The following is a 23,444-nucleotide window of genomic DNA, read 5'->3' as shown; positions in this document are numbered from 1 at the left end:
TGGGGTTGTGCCGGAGGACAATTGAAGAAGAATCAATCTGATGCTTTCCCAAAAGACAGCCCAGGGAAGAACTATGCTTAGCTGGTCTGCTGGTGTATGATGCCATCTAACGTGGTCATCAACTCATCGGGCCCTCCAAATGACTTTTGCTAACAAAATCAAAGCCTTCGATCAATTGTCGTCGCCCCATCTTGAATTAGATGAAGTGACGTTGTGTGAAGCCACAACATTACATTGGTTTTAGTCCTGCCCTAATACCGTGTCACAGCAAAATTGAGCTCTCTACCCTTGGCAGTTGGCATGTTTAGTCCGCAGAACAGTCAAAGTGCAGCTTTTCCTTTTATCACTATATTCCTTGTTTTGCTATTACATTCTATTTAAGAAAATAAACTCGAAACTAACATAGATAAGACCTGGATATCCAAGCTGAGCAAGGAGGTACTTGTCTATTCCTTGAAAGATCTCTGGAGTGGAACTGTGACAAAACTGGTGGACTACAAAAAATCCAATTAGGGATTCTGGGGAGATATGTTGCCCAGACACCATGATACCCATGTTGTTTAAAACAAATAGAAGGTTCTCAAGTCCTTACTACCAAGGCTTACCATCCAGTAATAAAACTTCTGATAATAACAACCTTGCTCTTTCCATTGCTTCTGCTTCTGCTTCAGCTATGGTACTCTCACAATCTTACTGGCTGACCGGTGGGAGGCAATTATTCTGAACCATGAAATGAATATCTACTTCAGGCTTGTTTTCTCAAAGATAACACTGAAATATGAACAGGGCTTTCTAAAGGGTGGTAGTTTTACCATTTAATTTTAAATAGAAATTCTTCAAAATCAAGTCTCACCCAAACTTTGAAGAATTCTTAATGCAATAATTATATATAAGTACCAAATTATGATACTTTTTCTGGTGGGTGGGTGGGAGAGGCAGCAAAACCAAAATGGCATCTGGTAAACGGATAAAGCCCTAACAAAATGTTTCTGTTGTTCCAGTAAGGCAGTAACAGAAAAATAAACTAAAATTCTTTCAAAAGACAAGCAGGTGTAGAGGGTGACATCATACTACCTTCTTTTCAGCTATAGAAATGTTAAGGACTTTAGCATCTAACTGAAGACCAGAGCAGTCTGGCTGTGGAGGAGAATAGACAACCTATCCATACAGAAAGTAGAGAATGTTACTCTTCCACCCAGTTACCAAACAGTTTTAAATAAATCTGCCTTTTTTTTTTTTTGCTGCAGAATGAATCTAGCTACAACTATAAGCAAGAGCAAGGGATATGCTTGCCTCTGACATGCAGGAGTCGAAGTTACAGTTCTCATGCAAGTTATCCACTGAATTGTGCTCATGACAAAGTACAGCTGCATATAAAACAAAGATAGAACTCATAACTGTTAAAATGAAAGATATGACATACAGGAATACCTCTCCATGAAATTTTATGAGATAATATATAATATCATCCAGTCACTGTCCACTTTAACAATGATGCTATTAATGGACAAATTTATGTTGGTGGCTCCTTAAATACCAAAACACAGTCACACCTCATATTTTTGTTGGCAAGGAGGTTCAATGTTATGGGCCCGGGAATAGGATCGCGTCACGGGTCGGTCCACGGGGAAAAGCTCATGTTTTCCCTTGTTCCTCCCCTTCCTAGCTGAACCTATCTTGGCGTCCTAGAGGGTGATTTGTCCAAGAGATCACCGAACTCTCCTTTTACTCTCTTTCTTGACTGGAAATTTGATATCCTCATTCAATAATGGGGTCTCCTTAAATAGGAGATTACAAGAGTCCTAATCAAAGGGAGTCTCTTTGCTGAATAGAGAGACTTCCAGTTCTATCTTGCTAAGGATAAGATAAGCTAATCCTAATCTGATAAGCTACTAACAAGATAAGATAAGAGCAATAGAATAAGATAAGAATAAGCAAGATGATCTAATCTAATCTAGATAAGAACAAGCAAGATGATCTAAACTAATCTAGATAAGGCTGTTGTTGCCGAACTGGGTAGGATGAGAATCATTGAATCACTGCTGCTGCTGGCGGTGGGTCAGGTGCCTATTGCTGCCGGTGGTGACGATACGTCTTCCCGAGGAATGCGTCCATAACATTACTCCCCTCCTGGACTACGAGCTTGTCCTCAAGCTCGAACTCTGGATATGTGGCATGGAACTCTGCCAATGGGAGCCATGTGGCTCCGGCCGATGGTAAATTACACCATTCTACCAAGACTTCAACAGCAACACCAACAAAGAGCTTAGCTGACTGATGGGGAAGCTCAGTACCAGTATCATCAGGAAACAAGTTGCATAAGATGTTCTTCTGAGGTCCTTCTTGAGAGTCATCAATCCCAACACATACAACATTCAACTTCAATAAGTATTCAAACCTCAGAGTAACCAGTTTTGCAGGCTTGGGATTTCAAACCTCATCATCATGTATATGAAGGATGATTTTAAGAGGATGAGATCGGTAGATTCCTAATTGGTCAAGGTTCTCTTTTCCAGTAACCTTCTTTGGCCCTCCTCTTCCTCATCAGGCGCATCATCCTCCAACTTATTCATTTCTGTATTTGTAGAAACACCATTGTCCTTAATTGCTTGCTGGTGGGCAAAGGCTTGAGCATCCTTCATGCTTCCTATAATTTCCAATTCAATACTCTCCCCAAATGCCTCCTTCTGAGCCAGCAATTGTGAGTAAATCACATAGAGTGGAGGTGGCAGTAATTCTGCTAAATTATGCTGCTTTAATTTCTTTGTATGCAGAACCCCTAATTGGTGTTGGACAGGCAAGGATGCTTTCTTCAAAGATTTCGAGAGACTTGAAAAGAACTTCTTTCGGTGTGCAATGGTCTCCATAAGGCTTTTCTTGTGTTGCTCCAGTTTCTCATGAAGTTTGCAGAGTTCTTTTCGCCGGGAAAGCTCAAAATTAAGCCACCTTAGCATCAGGTCATGTGCACTGTCTTTTGATAGTACAAATCCTTTAATATCTTGAGGGGCTGAACTGAAAAACTCTTCCTCAGGCACAAGCTCAATATCCGGATACTTTGACTTGAAATCTTTGCGCACCTTTATGGTTTTCACAAAATGAATTTTCTCATACATCAAATTGTGGAGCTGCAATGTAGTGAAATCTACTGGTGCCTTAGCACGTTCTGTTTCTGCTTTAACACAATCCTCTTCTAGCAATATAGAACGATTTACCTTATCCCGGTCATCTATCCGTTGATTCCAAAAAAACTGCTCGCAGCGATACAGCCAGCCTAAGGGGTCTCCGTTGCCGTTGTACGACGGGGATTCCAACCTGCTATACTTGGGGATGACTGTGGCTACCGGAGCGACGACCTTCTGTTCGCCGGACGACTCCGTCAAGTCTGGTTGGCGGCTGTTTGTGGTTACAGCCCCTTTTGGATTCCTCTCCTTGTTAGGGAAATACGATTCCAGCAAGCGTCGCAGCTCCCAGACATCGTCTTTGACCTCACGAACCTCCACGCTGGTTTCCACGAGCCTATGCTCCAGTTCGTGGACCCTGGATGATAGCTGCTCCAGATCTCCCGTGACGGTTGGCTCTGATACCAAGTTGTTATGGGCCTAGGAATAGGATCGCGTCACGGGTCGGTCCACGGGGAAAAGCTCCTGTTTTCCCTTGTTCCTCCCCTTCCTAGCTGAACCTATCTTGGCGTCCTAGAGGGTAATTTGTCCAAGAGATCACAGAACTCTCCTTTTACTCTCTTTCTTGACTGGAAATTTGATATCCTCATAAAAATAGGGTCTCCTTAAATAGGAGATTACAAGAGTCCTAATCAAAGGGAGTCTCCTTGCTGAATAGGGAGACTTCCAGTTCTATCTTGCTAAGGATAAGATAAGCTAATCCTAATCTGATAAGCTACTAACAAGATAAGATAAGAGCAATAGAATAAGATAAGAACAATAAGATAAGAAGAAGCAAGATGATCTAATCTAATCTAGATAAGGCTGCAGTTGCCGAACTGGGTAGGATGAGAATCATTGAATCACTGCTGCTGCTGGCGGTGGGTCAGGTGCCTGTTGCTGCCGGTGGCGACGGTACGTCTTCCCGAGGAATGCGTCCATAACATTCAACATGTGGTTAATCTTTAAGGATGTCATTTGCACAAGGCTGTGCTTGGTTTGAAACAAAATAAAGAAGCAATAAGTTGAGGGAACAAAATTCCTTAGTCTCAGTTTGGGAAGAGTATTAGAGTACAAATACAAATATGTTCAGTGCAAAACCTTGTATACGGTATTTTAAAATCTTGTATCTGCACTCTTCCCAAACTGAACCTTATAGGCTCTGTTTGTTTCCAGTACAAATCTGAACTGGATACAAATTTTACACTCAGTTCAGTTTTGCATCCATTTGTTTATAACTATAATTTGCACTCCTTACTGAAATAAATTCTGTACTTTTTTATTGCATTTGCACTCACTGGCAGTGCAGGTTTTGCATAAACTAATGCAAAATTTGCACCACCTTCCTCCTACATCACTTCTCTCATTTAAAGTAGGGACCGCATCATCTTGCTTCTTACTTCCCTCCAAATAAATAACCCTGCTCCTACCTCCATTCTCTTTCATATAAGGCAGGGATGACATCATCTTTCTTTTTATTTTACTTCTCACAAACAAATAGCACAGTCAAACCTGAAGCAATAATAAACCAAAGTTTATTATTTGGCCTATTTGCTCTTCCATACATTTACACACCAGCACAAATGAAATTTTCACTGCAAACAATTTGAGCCTTAAGAACCTATAAGTATACAAGAAAACCCTATTTATTCAACTACAAGGAATGGTTGAAACATGTACTCTTTAGCATAAGCAGATGGAGATTTGAGGAATAAGGGGCATTCCTTGGTTCAGTGATAAAATGTTGGGCTGACAAGAGTGAAAGCACAGGTTGGAGTCTGGCAACAGCCACTTTATACAAAAAATACTAGAAGTTAGGTCCATATCCATTCCAACTCTCCCCAAATCCAAGATAGTTGGGAACAACATTGGGTAATGGCCCTCTTTTAGGTGGAGATTTGGGGCATTTTGAGGTTGTTATTGTTGATGTGGAATGGTTCTGATAGCCCCTCATCTTTGGGTCATAACATCAGGAAGGCCAAAAGCCCTGGCTTCCAAAGTGGACAGCTTGTTTAAATGAACTCAGGCTGATAAGTGTGATAACATGGGTTAATGCCTGAGATAGTGTTTTAAAAGACATGCTCAGACGCACACAGGTGAGATGAATTTTAAGATATGCACTTCACCTAAATTCAAGCACAGGCCCTTTCAAAAGGTGCATGACAATTTTAAATATGCCTTTTTATTTAGTTTTGTTTTTTGGTAGATTCTTATGTGTTTTACATCCTTGTAATGGTTTATCAACTTCTAAATTACCTCTTATTTCTGTTTGTACACTAGTAATAGTCTACTAAAATTTTTAAAATAAACCTTTCAAATAACTAAAGGTTTGGTTCTTGCAAATGGCATCTTAAATACAAAACTTCCACTAAATAAGCAAAAATGATACAACTAATATTTGTTCCTAAATCTTGAAATAGAATGAACTGCAACTAAAATCGCAAAACCAACTCCTTTATATATAACAGTCCAAAAAGTTAGATCTGGGATGCTACCTCATACCCCCCATATGGACTTTATTGGGCATGCCTCAAGGAGCCTTGACAAATGCAGAGGGCCAATCTCCTAGGATTAGGAATATTAGATGTTTAGCATTACATTAATCACTTGAAGTAATGCAACTAAGCGATAAATACACAGATTGAAAATTTAGCATGCTTGAATTGTTGAATGCTAAAAAGATAAAGGATTTTGGTATGATCCATATATGTTTGCTTTTACTTCCGCATATTCACTTCAAATTTATTCTTATGTATTTTAAATTGAGCCAACAGGCTTCTTAAAATGCTTAATTTTATTAAACTCAGGTTTGCATTTTTTATGTATTAATGTTTTTTTATATATTTTTCGAAAATTTGAACTTTGCTTCAGAAGGCATATGCCTCAAAGGCCCTTGCAATTTTAAAATACTAGTCCAAGAGCAGTCACTTATGCAAGAAACAATGGAAGGCTATGTCCTTGTCCAGATCATCCCTCCAAAGACCCCGGATAGCTTGAACCAACATTGGGTAATGGTCCTTCTTATACCTTACTACGGAAGGGGTTGGGAAGAGTAATTTGTATTGGAGGAATACCCCCTTCGGTTAGCTGTTATTTCTCTAATGATATTGCTGTAATTTTCTCATGCTATTCAATCATTTTGAGGAATTTGTATTTCCCTTGTTTTCCTGTGCAGGTGGCTACTTGTATCTTTCTTTCTATTCCTCCTGGATAATTTTTTTTCTATTAGCAATCTAGACAAAGTGAAATTGAATTTCTTCAAATTCAGTTCAATCACCACTGAAGAGTTCGATCAAGGAGTTGATATTAAATAATGAATGTTTGAATTCATGGAATAAGCATGGGAAATAGCCTCATGCAAATGTTCAATGTTGTGAAACTTGCATGGAGAGGGAATTGACTGGAACTAACCTGGGAAATAAGCATGGGAAATAGCCTCATGCAAATGTTCAATGTTGTGAAACTTGCATGGAGAGGGAATTGACTGGAACTAACCTGCTTTAAGGCTGAGAAATGTTTTAAAGGCATGCCTTGGCACATCTAGGTGTACAAGCAAGGTGCACTTTAAGACATGTGCCAAGGCAATCCAGGGTACACCCTTTATAAGTTTGTTACTTTTAGGAACTTTGGTGATATCATTTCCTCAAAGAAAACTAAGCATTTTACCATATTGTACATTCCCACATGCTATTCTTAGTGTGATTCTGACCAGAATAACTAATAAGATTTTGTGTTTTGGTGCATTGCTCTTCCTAATGCAGCACCGGATAAGGCTCTGACTCATCTTATGTTTGTTTCATTGCTGTTGCTTCAAAATCTTTCAGCATGTGGACTTTAAGATATTTTGACTTGACAAACTCCCCAAGTCGCAATGCAAATAAATATCATGAACTAATATGATATATTAGACATGAAAAACATGGATGGATAATGCACTCAAGTCTATCACCATTAAACTACCAATCTCAAAAAGAATCAGTTTCAATCTCATAAGGAATGTATTTATGGAGTAGGAGGCAGAATAGACCTGTATTTTCTACAGCTCTTTTGTCAGGATCCTTACATGGGGAATCTTTTCTACTCTCTTGGACCATTATAATCAATCCTGGCTCACCAATAAAGTATAAAATAATAATAATAATAATAATAATAATAATAACAACAACAACAATAATAATAATAAACATAGGCAAAATATAAAGAAACATGTGGAAAGTTACACTACAGCCCTACCCCGTACCCTTCACAGCTCACTTAGCAAGAGAGTGGAGAACCACGATTTAGAGTGCCTCACCAAGATCAGTTAATGTGAAATCTTATTATGATTAAATAATCTTAACCATCCAATGATATATAATACATATGGTGGTTAGGATCATCAAACCAACCTGATTTAAGCCAAGATATGTCCAAGATAACACCCATCAGATAATACATACCATCACCTTCCTTTTTGCTCATTGTAGAACTTTCTTCTTGGTCTTCCAGCACTGAGCAAAAAACTTTTTTATCCTGGCATCAAATCTAATTGTATGTTATGCATAAAAGTAATGCACATTAGTAAATTACAGAGAAAGTAGTTACAGAAATACACATAGAAAGAAACTACAGATGTTTAAAAGGATGAAACTTTGAGGAGATCCAAGGTACTTGTCAAGGAAAAACATCAAGAAGATAATGACTATGAAAACCATATATTAGTGGCAGAAAGGTTTGTACAGGTAATGCTTATACAAGGATATGGAATATAATTAGGTGTTTAATGCCAAGGAGATCTTCCATGCTGAAAAGGGACACCATCAAAAGATCATATCCATATCAATGATACAACTCTTTGAGGTTAGAGATGATCTTATTTGAACTGACTTCTGTCTACAAGATTCCTGGGTGGGATCCATCAAATTGTGGACTGAAGTTCCCTTAAAACAGACATGACATAGACATCTTTGCAGTTTATCTGTTAAGGCGCTTCAATTTTCTTAGAGGTTTTAAGAATTTGTTGTCTAATTGAAATTTTCTTTGAGGATGAATAACCCATGAAGGTCTTAGAATATATAAATATTTTAGTTAACAATCAAAATCAAACAGCCTCCCCCAGACCTCTGCATTTATACACGTAACTGCATCCTGAATCTTCTGTAAAATCATCTCCATGTTCCGCACTTCAAAATACAATGCCTGATCATAACAAAATTTTCATCAGAACTTCAATATCAGACTTAATTAAAAGGAGAGGCTAGAGGCTTAAAGCCAAAATCACAATCTTAAAATCAAACCTTTTTCTCCGCAAGTAAATTTTCTATGATGTCTTCCTTTATTGACAGAGTTTTCTGAAGGTAGTACCAGTTAAGACAAAACAAATGGTAATAACATCACCTGACCCGCAGTTGACTCTTCAGAAACAATACCCTGCATATATATTCATTAATGGTTGTATGGATATCTCGCCAATTTGTGGCTGGCAGGTAATACTAGTTTTTGCTGCCTCAAGCTGTCGTTCAAGTTCTATAATTACCATATCCTTTCTCTGCAGTTCATCCTGGACATTTTTCAGCCTATTTTCCAGGAAACAAATCTTGTCTGCAAAATTACATTAAATGTTAGTACTAAGTTGCATCTGTTAGATCCAGAAGTCTTGTAAATTTTGTTCTGGTTTGAACTTAAAACGATGGTTTATAAGAATTATTAAAAAAAATCAAACATTTGAAGATATTTAATATGTATAATTATTAGTTTTAATAGAGAAACACAAAAGCACTAAAATAATAGAATAGCATGGTCCAGCATAGTATTCTGCAGTCTAAACTAAAATGCAATACCATAAACATTTTAATAAGGACTTGAGCATACCAATAAATTCTTTGTCTAATGCTGAAACCTGTTCAAGTTTCATCTTTAATCCAGCCACTAGAAAAGTAGGGAGTTAAGAATTAAATGACAGTATCAGAAAGAAAATACGAAAAGGTGTAACCATCAAGAAGCTCAATATCACTGAAATTCTCATAAGAAAATAAATAAGCATGCATGTGTAAACAGTAATAGTTTGGAAAGTACATGCCTACATCCTCTTTTTCACTCACAAGCTGATGCACGTTATCCACTAGTTGCCTGACAGAAGCAGCTTCCTTTTCTATTGATTCAAATAATAAGAAGTGGGCACATAGTTTTTCTGAAAGAACAGAAAGCTTTCTTTCTTTCAATTCTATTGACCGTCTCATTTCACAAGTAGAATCCTGGAAAACAATATAATATGGATGAATGGCATATCATTTCATTTAGAAGCCAGGAGTAAGATTCTTAATAAACCCAGGCCTTACATAATAGTATTCAACAACACAAACTGATAAACTGGCATGGTGCTCTTAGTAGAACAGAGCAGAACTTATAGAACTGGAAAAGGATTACATCCCAAATTTAAGGAACAAAAAGTAAACTGACAAGACATGGAATCCCTTGGTGGGTAGGATTTGAATAGGTGGCAGCCAAATCTGGATTCTTTCCATGACACCATGAGTAACAAGAGATATCCCTTGGGATGATGCATGTGAGTAGCTAATGGTACAATGAATTCTGGAAATTTAAGGAGCTTCTTAATAAATAATACATAATTTAGAGGTCAATGGATTTCCGAATCTGGTTGAAAAAAAAATGGAAGAATGAAGAACCAGAAAAGTCTAGGGTTCTGCATAACTTTTCAAATAGTGCTTCCACCGTGCCCCGTGGATCAATCTGGGAAGCATATCAGTGTGAAAGATCTGCTCAATGATATGAACTCTTGGTGCATAAATTAATTTCTTTTTTTCCTTTTTTTACTGGCAACTAGGGAGCATGTCCAGACATAATTTTTGGGGATCAAAACAACACTATGAAGCTGAGAAGTGCAGAAACACATGCAAAGAATAGTGTGATCCATATATTAAATATGTCCTGAACTTTTCTAAATTAATTTTACAAATTATGAACTGTTCAAACTGATTTTGTTTCACTCGTATGGCTGTGCTACTAATGTTTCCTGCAACCTAGACAAATTTTTGAAATAGAGATGCAGATTATTTCAAAGTTAAGGAAGTGTATAAAAGGTAAATGATAACGACGATGATGATGGCCACACACATAGACACTAAGAAGAAGAAGAAGAAGAATGTTGAACCATCGCGAACCTCATAGATGCTTACGAAACTCTCCCTTGACTGAAGCAAGCTATCTATGGTTCCCTTCAAGTCCCTCTGCTTGTTTTCCAATAAGGCATTGTCATCCTGAAGGCACCTTATCTGAAAATAAACAAAGTTTTAAGTTTTAATTAATAATAGGCAATACAAATATCACAATGGAAAAACTTAATTAGGTAAAACTTAAAGAACCTATCCGTATTGCTCAAACAGGAATTTCATCAAAGCAAAGTATCACTGAGAGCTTATGATGGACGGTCTTTCACTGACCTTCCGTTCAAGCTTTTGCTGCAATTCAATCGACGAATCTAGCTCTGCTTGTAATTCTTGTAACTTTCTACTAAATTCTTCCTCGGATCGCTTTTGTCTCTAAATCCAATCATCAATGTTATAAAGACGGAAATACAAAAAATTCAAAAAAAAAAAAAGAAAAGAACGGCAGAAGGTAAAGGGATGAATGTAAACTTGAATCACAAGTTGCAGTTGTTCCGTGCTTTGATGCTCCCTTTCCTGTAATTTCACACACACGCACACGCGCACAGAGATGAGAGATGAGAAAGGAGAATTCAGTAGAGGAAGGGAACAGAAAGAGAACGAGAGAGAAGATGTTAAATGCTTACTCTGAGGTCTCGCACCTCAGTAACCAAGGCTCGAAGCTGAAGTTTGAACTTGGATAGTGTAAGAAGCTCCATTTTCCCTCCAAATTTCCTTACTTTACTATTACTAACTCTTAAAGTGGATGAATTCTTTCGGGCTTCGGCTGCTCCATTGCTAAATGCTTAAGGCCTCAACCTCATATTGGCAGGTTGAAGCCCGCCTTCACTAGAGTTAGGGCGTGTGGGTTTGGGCTTTGGGGAATGATCATATTTCTCTTCTCTACGATGACACGTGGAATAGTCATCGTATCCAGACTCTAATTAAGTAATTAGCTTATTTTTAAAAGGGTCTATGTCAATAATTTTCTCATAAATAAATCTCAAAATCTGGCAATGACGTTGAAAGAAAGCTAAAACCGTAACGCTAGCGTGTCGACTGTCGAGAAGTTTTCAGGCTGTGTTTGGTTGCGTAGAAATTTATTGAAAGAACGCCACTATATCAGCGCCACATAAGTATTGGCGTTTATTGCAGATAAAGCAAATGAAATAACTGTTTTGTGCATAGGCCATTTGGTAGAAATTTGAAATGCCTTGATTTTTTGTGCATAGGCCATTTGGAAAAACATTAAATTTTTGTTTCCCCCAACACTTCAGCATTTCTTAAAATCAAATGCTGATATGGCACATTTTAATGGATATTAATATGAGGTAGAAAATAAAAAATATTTAAAATAAAACCCAACTAAACAACAAAAACAGAAAACGTTTACAATAAAAGACATTTAAAATGAAAAAAATATATAAATAAGTTTAAAGTGAAAAAATACAAATAAATGATCTATCCATAAATGTCCACGGAAGAAAACAGATACCTACTAAACTTGGGATTTATCTTGTAAGCTGGGTGGTATGGGCCAGGATTGGGTTTAAAATCCAAACCCAGATCAAGTTTCATGTTAAGTTCGACCTATTAATCCCAGCCCATCCCAAAAAATATACAAATTTTGGATTTTAGGTCCAGGCCAAGCCCAAGGGCCAAAAATTTAACCCAGCCTCTGCAAAATTGGTCTGGGTTTGGGTTTGGGCTCATCTAAGTTGGCCCTAAAATCAGAGTACAATAAGAAAGTCTAGCTTCATTTGGAAGTGCTTATTTTTAAGCACTTGTTGGAAAAAAGTGCTTATTTTAAGGCCAGGACCACACCAATAAGCACTTATATGAGTTTGAGAAATAACCCCATTTAGGTGAAATTTTCAAGAAATATATCCTCTTTTGGATAAACTCAACATTTTTTACTTTTTTTTAATCACTTTTTAAAAAAGCGTTCGTTGCCTTTCTTACCTGTATCGGAGAACCCAGATTTCCTCGTGTGGGACATGGTGCACTTCCAATCAGATTCAACCACGTCATACACACATGGCTCTCCATCTCACATGTGTGGGTTAAGTTGAACGGGTGCTATGTCCCAAAATTTAATTTTTTGAAATTAAGGTTGTGTTTGGTTGCAGTACTATTTTATTTGTATTAGTATAAATGCATGGGAGTGTAAATGTAAAAAATACAAATTCTTGTTTAATTTTGTTTTGAATTCTACTTTATTCTATTTCATGTCTTAATTTACTTCGTTTGTACTGCAATCAAACAAGATAAGATAATATTTGAAACAAAAATAGGTCAGAATTTACATTCAAATCATTTGCACTGCCATAATTTTGCATCAGTGCAAATTTATTTGCATTGCAACCAAATACAGCCTAAAAAAAGTGAAGAAAAAAAAATCATTTTTTAGGAATAGATCATTCTTCTATCAAGAGCTAGAACAGATCGTTCTTCAGTCAACCCAACAAAGATGCCATTAACAAGCGATTTGTAAGAGCAAATCGTTCTTCGGTCAAGAGGCAAAAATCATTTTGTGGGAAACGGGATTTTTTCTTCACTGTTTTGTTCTCTTCTTTGGGCACCATTAACAAGAGATTTGCAGGAAATTGTTTTGCAAATAGATCCAAGGGACAAAAATTGTTTTGCAAGGATGTGAATTTTGCAAAGACCGCTTATAGTTTCTTCCCACAAAAGTCCTTTTAAGAGATGTAATCATCTCAAATGGGTCCTACGGAAATTTTGTGTAGCTTGATGTCACAGAATGTGGTTGTTGTTGCTTCACTTGCAAAATGTAGCGTCGTCAAGCTAAGTGAGAAGGAAAAACATAGATGAAATCAAATGATTTCTTGTAAATGGCTTTTGCCTTTGGCTAAAATCTGAAGAAAGATACGTTTGTAATCTCTTGTTAATGGCGCCCAAAGGAGAAGAAAATTAAACAAGAGAATCTTACAAAAGATTTTTGCCCCTTGACGAAAGAATGACCTATTCCTGTAAATTGCTTGTTAATAGTGTCTTAGGCCCCACTTGGTTCACGGAAATAGGGGTCTGGAATTGGAATCAGAATGAGCTATCCGATTCTAACTATTTGGTTGAGCGGAATCAGAATCCCATTCCCATTCCTGATGGAATGGCATTTAGGGTTGTTCACGGGTCGGGTTGGGTCAGTTTACTGGTGTTTTTCCAACTGACTCGACCTGGTCGGTTTACTTATAAATGAAACCGAAACCGACCCAATACTAAGTAAAACCAACCTGGTCGGTTTGAATCGGTTTGGGTCGGTTTTGTGAATGATTCTCTCGGTGTGAACGGTAAATGACTCAAGTCTAAGAAAGCAAAGGTTGGATGCTTGGAAGTTAAAAATGATTTGATGGATTAAAACTGATATTTTATATATCATAAATTTTATATATAATATGTATATTTCTGAAATAAAGCTGAAATATATATATATATCCACAAATATATACCTGAAATATATATAGTAAAACTGAAATATATCATATATATAATATATCTGAAATATATTATATATATAATATATATCTAATTCGGTTCGGGTCGGTTCGATTTCGGTTTTTTTGTAACCCGAAACCGACCGGTGCTAAAGAAAAACCGGCCAACTCGGGTTGGTCGGTTTGGTCGGTTTGGGTCTTGTTATGAACAGCCCTAATGGCACTCTCCTATTTGAGGGAATGGCCATTCCATGCCCCACCCTTAGGAATGAAATCCCACTCATGCTGACTTCCATTTCCATTCCCATTCGTGTCTAAACCAACCAAACTATGGGAATGGATCATTTTGACTACGAACCAAATGGACCCTTATTCATCTAGGGTTTGGAAAGCAAGCCCTTGTTTTGAATTTCTTATTTTGTTTTGTTTTGTCGATGGTCAAATTTCTCTTTTTTCTTTTTTCTTTTTTAATTAAAAAATAATATTTTTGGAGGTATAACACCCAAAATTTACTGAATTCATAATAGTTGAACGCTTTGGTTGTTCAACAGATTGTGGAACCAATGATGAGGTTCCACGCTAATAATAAAATCGTGGGCCCCACTGTGAGATGTGCGGGCCCCATGTATTTTATTACTGACGTGGAACCTCATCATTGGTAACACATGCCGCTAAACCTTTCTCAAATTTACCATTTACCTTAATCCACACATGTAAGATGGGGAGGCATGTGACGTGTGACATGGTTGAACCTGATTGGAAGTTCACCACGCCCCACACCAAAGTGAATGTAGGAAATCCAGGTTCTGTATTGGAATGCCACATAATTTATAAAATGCTAGTAAGTGTGCACACGCTTTGCACATAGAAATTTTATATGATAATAATGATAGTAATACAAAATTTTATATGAATCGGATGTGGATTGAAAATCCAAACCTGATTTTATAAACACCTCAACCAAATATGTGATAATCATATCAAGTTTGTGAAGTTTCGAATATCATTGATATGCCTACCTGCTTGGCTAGATTATTCTTTTTGTAATATTTAATCTTTTTGTGTATTTGCTTGTTCATTTATAAAAAAAAAATGAAAGATTTAAATAGAAGGAATTGAATGGGGTGAAAAGTAGTAGTTCAATTTACAATCTATAATTCATAATTGAATAGTGACTAAATTGAAAAATGAATATTTTAGTCAAAAGAAAGTTCAACAAATTCATATTTTTAATAATAGTGTAAACATAGAATTATAGATGTGTTCAATTTTTTGCAACTTTTTTGTACTTTTGTGTGTAAAAATAATTCTAATATGTCACGCTTATATTTTGTTTAATATGATAAATATATGATATTATATAAGTGCCTAAATGGTTTTTTGCAAAATTTCTGTATTTTTATATTATATTAAATTTTATTATTTATTTACAACATTAAAGGTTAACATGTTTGACCCAAAATTTGAACTATTGATCTTTGTTAAACAGTAAAATACTTTCATTTTTGGCTAGTTTTAAATTATGTATTTCATTTTCATTACTAATAAAAATATTTATTGTTTATTACACTTATTTTTTAATTTTATTGATAAAAATATCATAAATATGTCTAATTTTTTCTACATTTTTTTGTAAGTTTATTACCTAACTATGACTTTGTAGGTTAATCAATTTGATTTGGATAGTTGAATTGCTTAACTACCACTTGGATTAAAAATGATTTTGTTTTTAGTCAATTTTAAAATGTATGGTTTATATTATTAAAAATATTGACACAAATCTAACTTAATAAGAGAACATGAGAGTAAATAATTTAAGTATAAGACTTAATGGGAGGGGATTAAATGAGGTGAGAAATAATAATTGAAGTTATATTTTCAACCTTACCATTAAATATGGACTAAATACACATTATGAGCATTTTAGTAGCCATTAAATCTGGCATTAAAGCTGTAATAAAATGGATTTTATACTTTTCCTCAAACAAAGAAGTAAAGGGTAATTTTACATTGCATTCACACTTTTATATATAGTATAGATTAGTTGTGTTATAGTAATAACTATAGTAAGTGTGCACGTGCTTTGCACGTGGAAATTCTAGACATTAATAATTATAGTAATAATGTATTTATAATTTACTATAAATTGTATGTATTTTTTATTTTTTAATTTTAATTATTAATGAGATGCATATTACAAAATCCAAATCCGATTACATAAACACCTCATTCAAATATGTGATAATAAGATCAAATTATGAAGTTTCAAGTATAATTGACAGGCCTACCTGCTTGGCTAGACACTTCTTTTTGTATTGTATCTTTCTGGTGTCTTTTTTTCTTATGTTCATTTATCAAAAAACTGTAAGATTTAAATAGAGATAATTGAATGAGGTAAAAAATAGTAGTTCGGTTTACAATTAAAATATGGAGTAAATTAAAAAAAAATGAGTATTTTAAATCACTATTTAAAGAACTAGAACAGACCAGACGATCGAAACCGTTTGGCTTGGGAACCGGTTGGGTCATTGATTCCGCTTTGGCCATGAACCGCTATTTTACAAAAAACCGTTGAAATGGTCAAAGAACCATTGACCCGGATGTTTTAACTATGAAAATTTTCCACTCGGTTAATAGATATCTGTTAGACAATGTATGCCCTTAGCTCCAATCATTAAACACTTATTGTAAATGAATAAAAATACATAATTGATTCATGTTATACTTGGTGTGTTTCTATGTAATTACGCTTAAACTTGACATTTATGAGACTCGTGTTAGTTTAGAATGTTCTCAACCGTTAGATAGACTTGGGGTGGTTTATCCTGCAAAGCTAACACTAATGTGCTGCCAAGTCAGTTAGGGTAGCTTGTCTCAACTGTTAGGGTTAGACTCGAAGCACATGTAGTGTGTGTTTGCTTGAAACACTGAACCCGAACCATTTTCCAGTTATGCCCTAGACCTTGGAGACTGGTGGGCAAAATTGGAAAGTTATACCTAACCCCTAGACTCGATTATGGTACTGCACTGGGTGTCAGATTAGGCTGTCTTCAATATGCCAATCAGTTAAATCCTTCGGGGATCAAAACCTGGGTATGTTGGGGCAGTTTGAGAATTCACTCGAGTGAATGATCATAGTAACAGGATCAGCCCCTTTGTCGGACAAAGTGAATGATCGGGTGCTGCACTCTCTCTGATGAAAACCAAAACTGTCGGCAATCGATTTCAAATGTATTTGAGGTTTGTTTTGCAAAATATATTTATATGAATATATATACACACACACACATATATATATATATATAATGTTTTAAGAAAATGTTTTCGAAATGTTTTAATTCATAAGATCCATCCGAGCAGAGAGTGCAACACTATACCTTGCAGCCAAGGGATAAGTCATCTCTTGTTGGGCAATGTTTGATCATTAAGGGCTGTGAGGTTAAGTGTAAGACCATTTAGGGCTATTATACCTAATGGGCTAATGTCACTTAAGACCATTGTCCTTGGGTCTTCATAAGATGGCTGGACTGAAGGGTCATTTAGTATAAATGTTGGGACCATTAAGAGCCCATATTGATGGACTCGGGGGTTCATTGTGTTTAGTAGTGAATTCGCCCAGGCTTTGTCACAAAAGCTAGGCTGAATCCATATGGCTTTTGTGAGGTCAATGTTAGGGTGCCACGCCATACAAAGAGAGCCAAGTTAACCAACAATTAAACAGGGATGTGAGCCATTTACTTAATAGGCCTAGGGCCCAAGATTAATTTGATTAATCAGGAGTGTCACATGACAACTTAAAGATAAGCAGTCATGTGACATGGGCAAATATAGGTTTGGATCAGCAGGTAAAGATAAGAAGATAAGTCTTATCCACTTAAAGGGTCCAGATCTAAATAAAGATTTGGATCAAGAAGTTCCTAATTAGATTAGGAGTGTAGCTCTTTAAGTTATATAAATAGAAGAAGGTGAACTGCTCCAAGTTACACACTACTCTCAATCATCTATTTCTTTATGCTCTTGCCGCCCTAACCCTAATTTGACCTCCATTATTGAACTGATAGAGATCAGTTCTGATTTTGATTTTTGTAAGAAAATATCAGATCTAATTCGTGCTCACCTCCCTTGCTCGATCAAAGTTGTTGGATTGCAGTTCTTGCTAAAGGACTGCACTATTGAACCTGCTTCATCTCAAGCTGCGCCATCTTCAATGGAAGCGGGTTTTGGTACCCTCTTTGGGCGTGAACACCTACTTTGGGAGCTACGCATGTGGATTCCGTATCAGGTATTACTCTCAATTTCTTTTGGTTTCAGATCTGGTCCGATTTGGTTCAAGAATGACCATTGAAAAATGTAGTTTTTTTCTAAACTGAAAATACGATTCCCGGAAAGAAAAAAATAAATTTTTGAAATTTCGCCCAACCATTCATATTTTTAATAGTAGTGTAAATATAGAATTATAGATGCGTTTAATTTTTTTTTTGTATTTTTGTGTGTAAAAATAATTTTGATATGTTACACTTGCTTTTTGTTTAATATGATGAATATATGATATTATGCATGTGTCTAAATGTTTTTTTGCAAAATTTATGTATTTATATATTTTATTAATTTTTTATTATTTATTTATGACATTAAAGGTTGACACATTTAACCCAAAAGTTAAACTATTTATTATTATTTTTTATATTTCATTTTTGGTTAGTTGTAAACTATGTATTTCATTTTCATTATCAATCAAAATAATTATTGTTTATTACACTTATTTTTTCAAATTTGATTAATAAAAATATCATAAAGATGTCTAATTTTTCTATATTTTTTATAATTTTCTATATTTATTTATATTTTAAAAATTTTATTACCTAACTATGACTTGATAGGTTGATTTGGATGGTTTAATAGCTTAACCACCACTTGGATAAATAATGGTTTTGTTTTTTGAGTCATTTTTAAAGTACATTGGTTTATATTGTTAAAAATATTGACAAAGATCTAATTAATAGCATTTATTAGTGAAAATAACTTAAAAATATGGGATATAATAAGAGAGAATGAGATTTAATGAAAGGGAATTAAATAAAATGGAAAAGAATAATTGAAGTTACATTTTCAACCCCTACAATTAGAGATGGATTAAATACACAAATATAGGCATTTTATATAGTAGCCATTAAAGTTATAATAACATGACTTTTATACATTTTCTCAAACAAAGAAATAGATATATGATATTATACATGTGCTTGATGGTTCGACCACCCAGGTTGATGGTTCGACTGCCCAGGTTGACGGTTGTCCGAATTGACGGTTCAACCGCCCAAGTTAGCGGTTTGCTAACCAAATAAATGGTTTTTGGACAAAAAGCGGTATTGAGGTGAAATGTGTCTGGTTCCCAATTTTTTCGATCTAACCATCTTGTTTGATCCAGTTTTGAAAACACCGTCCCCATCAACCCAATATTCAATTTGATGATAGAAATGATCAAAAGGATATATTGAGTACCAATCACATGGTAAATTTATAACAACACACTAAATTGTCTTTAATATTCAAAATGTAATTTTATGAAAAATTTGGAAAATTTATTGTACTTGTGTAATTTTGAAAATTTAATTCATTTTTTAATTTTTTTTATAAAATAATATATTTTCTTTTTAAATGGTTTACTTATAGAAGTATACTAATCTATCTTATAATTTCTAATATAAACTAACCAATAATTTTCTTTTTCCAATAGTATACTAATTTATCTTAATAATTTGTGTAATTATTTGTTCAAATTATAGTTTTCCATTTCTCATAGTCACTTATCTTTAATAATTTTCAATAAAAATTACATAATTTTTCAATTGTTTTCCAAAATCTATCAAATGTAATAAATTTTCCTAAAATTTACAAAATATTCTAATAAATTTCAATAATTATTTAATGCATTTTAAATAAAATTTCAAATACTTATATCTTTTAATTTCAATAACGTTAGTTTACGGAAATGTAGTTTTATGAAAATATTTGAAAGTTTTATTACATTTGTGTAACTATGGGGATTATTGAATTTTTTAAATTGTTATCAAATATATATTTTTATTTGGTAGTTTACTAACAAAATTACACTAATTTTTCTTTTATTTTTCAATATAAATTAATTAATAATTTCATTTTCTAACATTGTAATATTTTGTTCCCCATTTCTATTTGGTTATTAATTATAATAATAACAATAACAATAACTAAATTTTTATACTTTTTGATAATTGTTAAATATAATTCTCAATTTTATAAAAATTAATTAAAGTAATAACACTGTTTAATACTCATTGAATATGGGTGTGATTAAATACTAACTGTATTTAACTATTTATTAATTAATATGAATATCTTAAATGAGGGATAATGGATATAAATTAGGAGGATGCATTTTAGGAATTGATTAAGGAATGGGGCAACAGATATTTTCCTATTGGTTTCAATGAGATACCTTATGAGAGAGATTATAGGAATATTTTTAGGTAGTTGGGTGACATGGCTTAATGGGAGTGTTAGGAAGGGGAGATGAGAGAAAGTCAAAGATAATGCAGGGTGGAGATAATGGAGCAAGGAGAGCATGGTGATGGGGACCTATGTGATGCACAAGCTTTGTTAAGTGAAAGTTAAACAATAGAAATACATAAGAGTATATAATTGTTTTATATTTTAGATTTTTAATAAGCAATCCGATCAAACTCAACCCGAGTTATTCGGTTTTCTAGTATTTCAGATCGGCTTTGGTCAATACAACCCGAGTTGGTGGGTTTTCATTAATGGTTAATCGGTTTCAAGTGACAAACTGTGGACTTGACCAAATCGATTTGGTTGGCGAAATAGCCTGCAATTGAATTGAACTAATCATTGAATACTCCTAATTTCAACTAAATTTATAGTCTAATCTCTAATAAATAACAATAACTTAATCTCCAATAATTATTGAAAATTTATAGCAAATGAACACAATCATTGAAAATAAGTTTATAATGAAAATATAATAGATATATAATAAAATACAATAATTACAAAAATATAATAAATACTAAAAATATACTAAATTAGTCAATAAATAGTGTAATCTCAAATAATAGTTCAACCTCTAATAAGTATTAATCTATAAGTTATAAAAAATATAATTACTAAAAATAAATTTATAACAAAAATATGATAAATACGATAAATTAAATTTAAAAAGTTAAATAATAGTTGTTTAATCTCCAATAATTATTGATAATTTTCTATTAAATAAAAAAATTATAAACAAGTATAGTATATAAATATATAATGAATATACACTATTATTGTAAAATTATTACTAATAAATACTGTTATTTAAATATTTAAATAATATGTAAAATATATAAAAATTTTCATTATTTGAATTTTAATTATTTTACTGTTATTACATAATATTAAATATTTTGTTATATTATTTAGATATTTTTTATGTTTTTATTTAAGATTTTTAGTTATTGAAATAATTAATTTATATTATTACTACATAATTTCATGATGAATTTTGTAAAAATATTGAATTATTAATAATATAAAATTTATTAAATCTGTTAATTTTTTTTTTGTGTTTTGAATAAATATTTTAAATTTATTATATAATTTCATTATAACATTTAAATAGTTCTGAATTTTTTTATTTGAAGTTTTTTTTAGATAGATATAGATAAAAAGTGGGGGAGAGGATAAATAGGAATTAGAGATATTTTAGGAGAGAATCTCTCCACTAAATTAGAGATAATTTAAGAGATAAATAGGGGTTAGAGATAATTTAGGAGATAAATAGGAATTAGAGACAATTTAGGAAATAGCGGGGGAAAGTGGTGTCACTTGGCTTAAACATTAAAAAAGCAAATCCCTCTTTCTTTATGATTGTTAGAAATAATTAAGCATGTGTGATTTACTTATTGGTTTAATGGGTAGTTATGTGGAATTAAAAAAATAAAAAAATTCAAATAAACAGAAAATTAGGAAGGAGGGTTTGAAAATGAGAGGTATGGTGACGTGGGCAGACCAATTTTAATATATATATATATATATATATATATATATATATATATATATATATATATATATATATGTGTGTGTGTGTGTATCCAACGTTAGGATTGTACATGATGAGTTGATATAATTATTAGAAGATTCCAGAGTAATCTCTCCCTCATATTGGTTCCCTCCTTTTTCCACCATCGTAGGACAAATCCTCTTGTCGAAGGATATGTAGCATAATTCCTCTAGGGTCTGGCCACTTTCAATTTTCCCCAACCCATTTTTCCTCAGACCTTAGGAGAAGTCAGACTATCGCCATCCATGGAGTTCACAATTGGATCGGATATATGAAGGAAAATGATGTGGTTCCCATCTGATATTAGATAGGATTACGAGTTCAGATCATCATCACAAGCAATTGATGCAAAACTGAGTTGGATGCAAAATTTGCATCCCACTCAGATTTTAACTGCAAACAAACAACCTCAATTACAAGTGAGAAGGCAATTTACCAAAACTTGTATCCCGTTCAGATCTTCACTCATTTTAAGTTCTAATTGGGATATCACCCACAAGGAAGACTAGAAATGCACCTATTAACGGAGACCCGTGGAAGTGATAAGAACAACTTTTACAAAACTAATAAACAAGATATCAATATATCATCATCACATCAATAATCACCCTCATATATGATATATGTCCATTTTACAACCAGATAAAGATGGCTATATTATCAAGATTGCGTATTATGCCTATCAAATTGAAAAATATTAGCTTGTTGGCAAAAAAGCCTAACAACCGGAAGTTAAGAGGTAAATGTGCCCAACTGTAATAATATCTAGAATAAGTTTTCTTATACAAAATCCAGAAACATAAATTTGAATGGCACAAAAAAAAATGAAGTAAAACAAAGATAAAATGAACCAAGAGAAAGAAACAAAATTTACATGATTCCACTTCTAGCCTATGTATATATAGAAGGGTAAAAATGAAGCAAAAATTTATTATGAAAACAATAATGGAGGTTAAAGCTGCGTTTGAAAACAATGCAAATGGAGTGTAAATCTCGACTTAGGGTAAATTTGCATTCTAGTTTATTTTTGCTTGTATTTGGCAATATTACATTTATGCATTGACAAATGACAGAAAACACATTTTTCAATACATATTTACATTGATAATAAGATGTAAAAGTACATCAATAAAAAAAGTAAATTTGCATTCAAGTGGGCTTCTGATAAAAGAAAGGCATATGCTTTATTGGAATTCATGTTTGTATCAATTACAACTAAAAGTCTGTTCGTTAAGAAAGTAAATTTGTCAATGCAAAACTAACCCAACTTTACAATTTATATGGATTGTTTTTAGGGGTGGCCACCAGCCGAGCTCTTCACGAGCTACTTGAGCTCGGCTCGTGAAAGCTCGGCCTGGTTCGATTTCAACCAAACTTTGAGCCGAGATCGAGCCCAATTTACAGGCTCGTTTATTAGTCGAGCTCGAGCTCTAGGCTCTTGAGGCGAGCTCAAATATATATAATAATAAAAAAAATAATAATAATAAAAATATTATAATTCTTAATTTTGTTAAATATCAAATAAAAAGCAATTTATATATATATATAATTTTATTTTTATAAAACATTTTTTCTCAAATCGAACTCGAAC

The 23,444-nt window shown here is 33.8% G+C and overlaps 1 protein-coding gene and 1 pseudogene across 6 annotated transcripts; both read right to left on the bottom strand.

Moving 5' to 3' along the window:
• Positions 1 to 303: 303 nt before the first annotated feature.
• LOC104596325 (RUN/FYVE domain protein) lies at positions 304 to 11,166 on the bottom strand. Of its 6 annotated transcripts, XR_016084173.1 has the most exons (15): positions 10,948 to 11,166; positions 10,793 to 10,837; positions 10,598 to 10,696; positions 10,319 to 10,429; positions 9,217 to 9,391; positions 9,009 to 9,065; positions 8,602 to 8,738; positions 8,435 to 8,494; positions 8,259 to 8,336; positions 7,598 to 7,670; positions 7,186 to 7,263; positions 5,654 to 5,723; positions 1,294 to 1,367; positions 1,075 to 1,158; positions 304 to 720 (listed from the first exon to the last, which is right to left on the bottom strand). XR_016084173.1 is itself a non-coding variant. In XM_010257410.3 (14 exons), the coding sequence occupies exons 1-14, from the start codon at positions 11,017 to 11,019 to the stop codon at positions 691 to 693; spliced, it is 1,224 nt and encodes a 407-aa protein (XP_010255712.1). In that variant the 5' UTR covers positions 11,020 to 11,166; the 3' UTR covers positions 304 to 690. The 6 variants fall into 6 exon arrangements, 4 of the variants coding, with proteins under 4 accessions (XP_010255712.1, XP_019053363.1, XP_010255720.1 ...); XM_010257410.3 differs by lacking the exon at positions 5,654 to 5,723 and having other exon boundaries at positions 7,547 to 7,670; XM_019197818.2 differs by lacking the exon at positions 5,654 to 5,723.
• Positions 1,930 to 4,594, bottom strand: LOC148800958 (THO complex subunit 5A pseudogene; annotated as a pseudogene).
• Positions 11,167 to 23,444: the final 12,278 nt, after the last annotated feature.

The sequence above is a fragment of the Nelumbo nucifera genome, chromosome 3 (assembly GCF_055504915.1).
Source record: "Nelumbo nucifera cultivar China Antique chromosome 3, China Antique-T2T, whole genome shotgun sequence".
NCBI lineage: Eukaryota > Viridiplantae > Streptophyta > Magnoliopsida > Proteales > Nelumbonaceae > Nelumbo > Nelumbo nucifera.
This window is presented reverse-complemented; position numbering and strand designations above follow the sequence as displayed.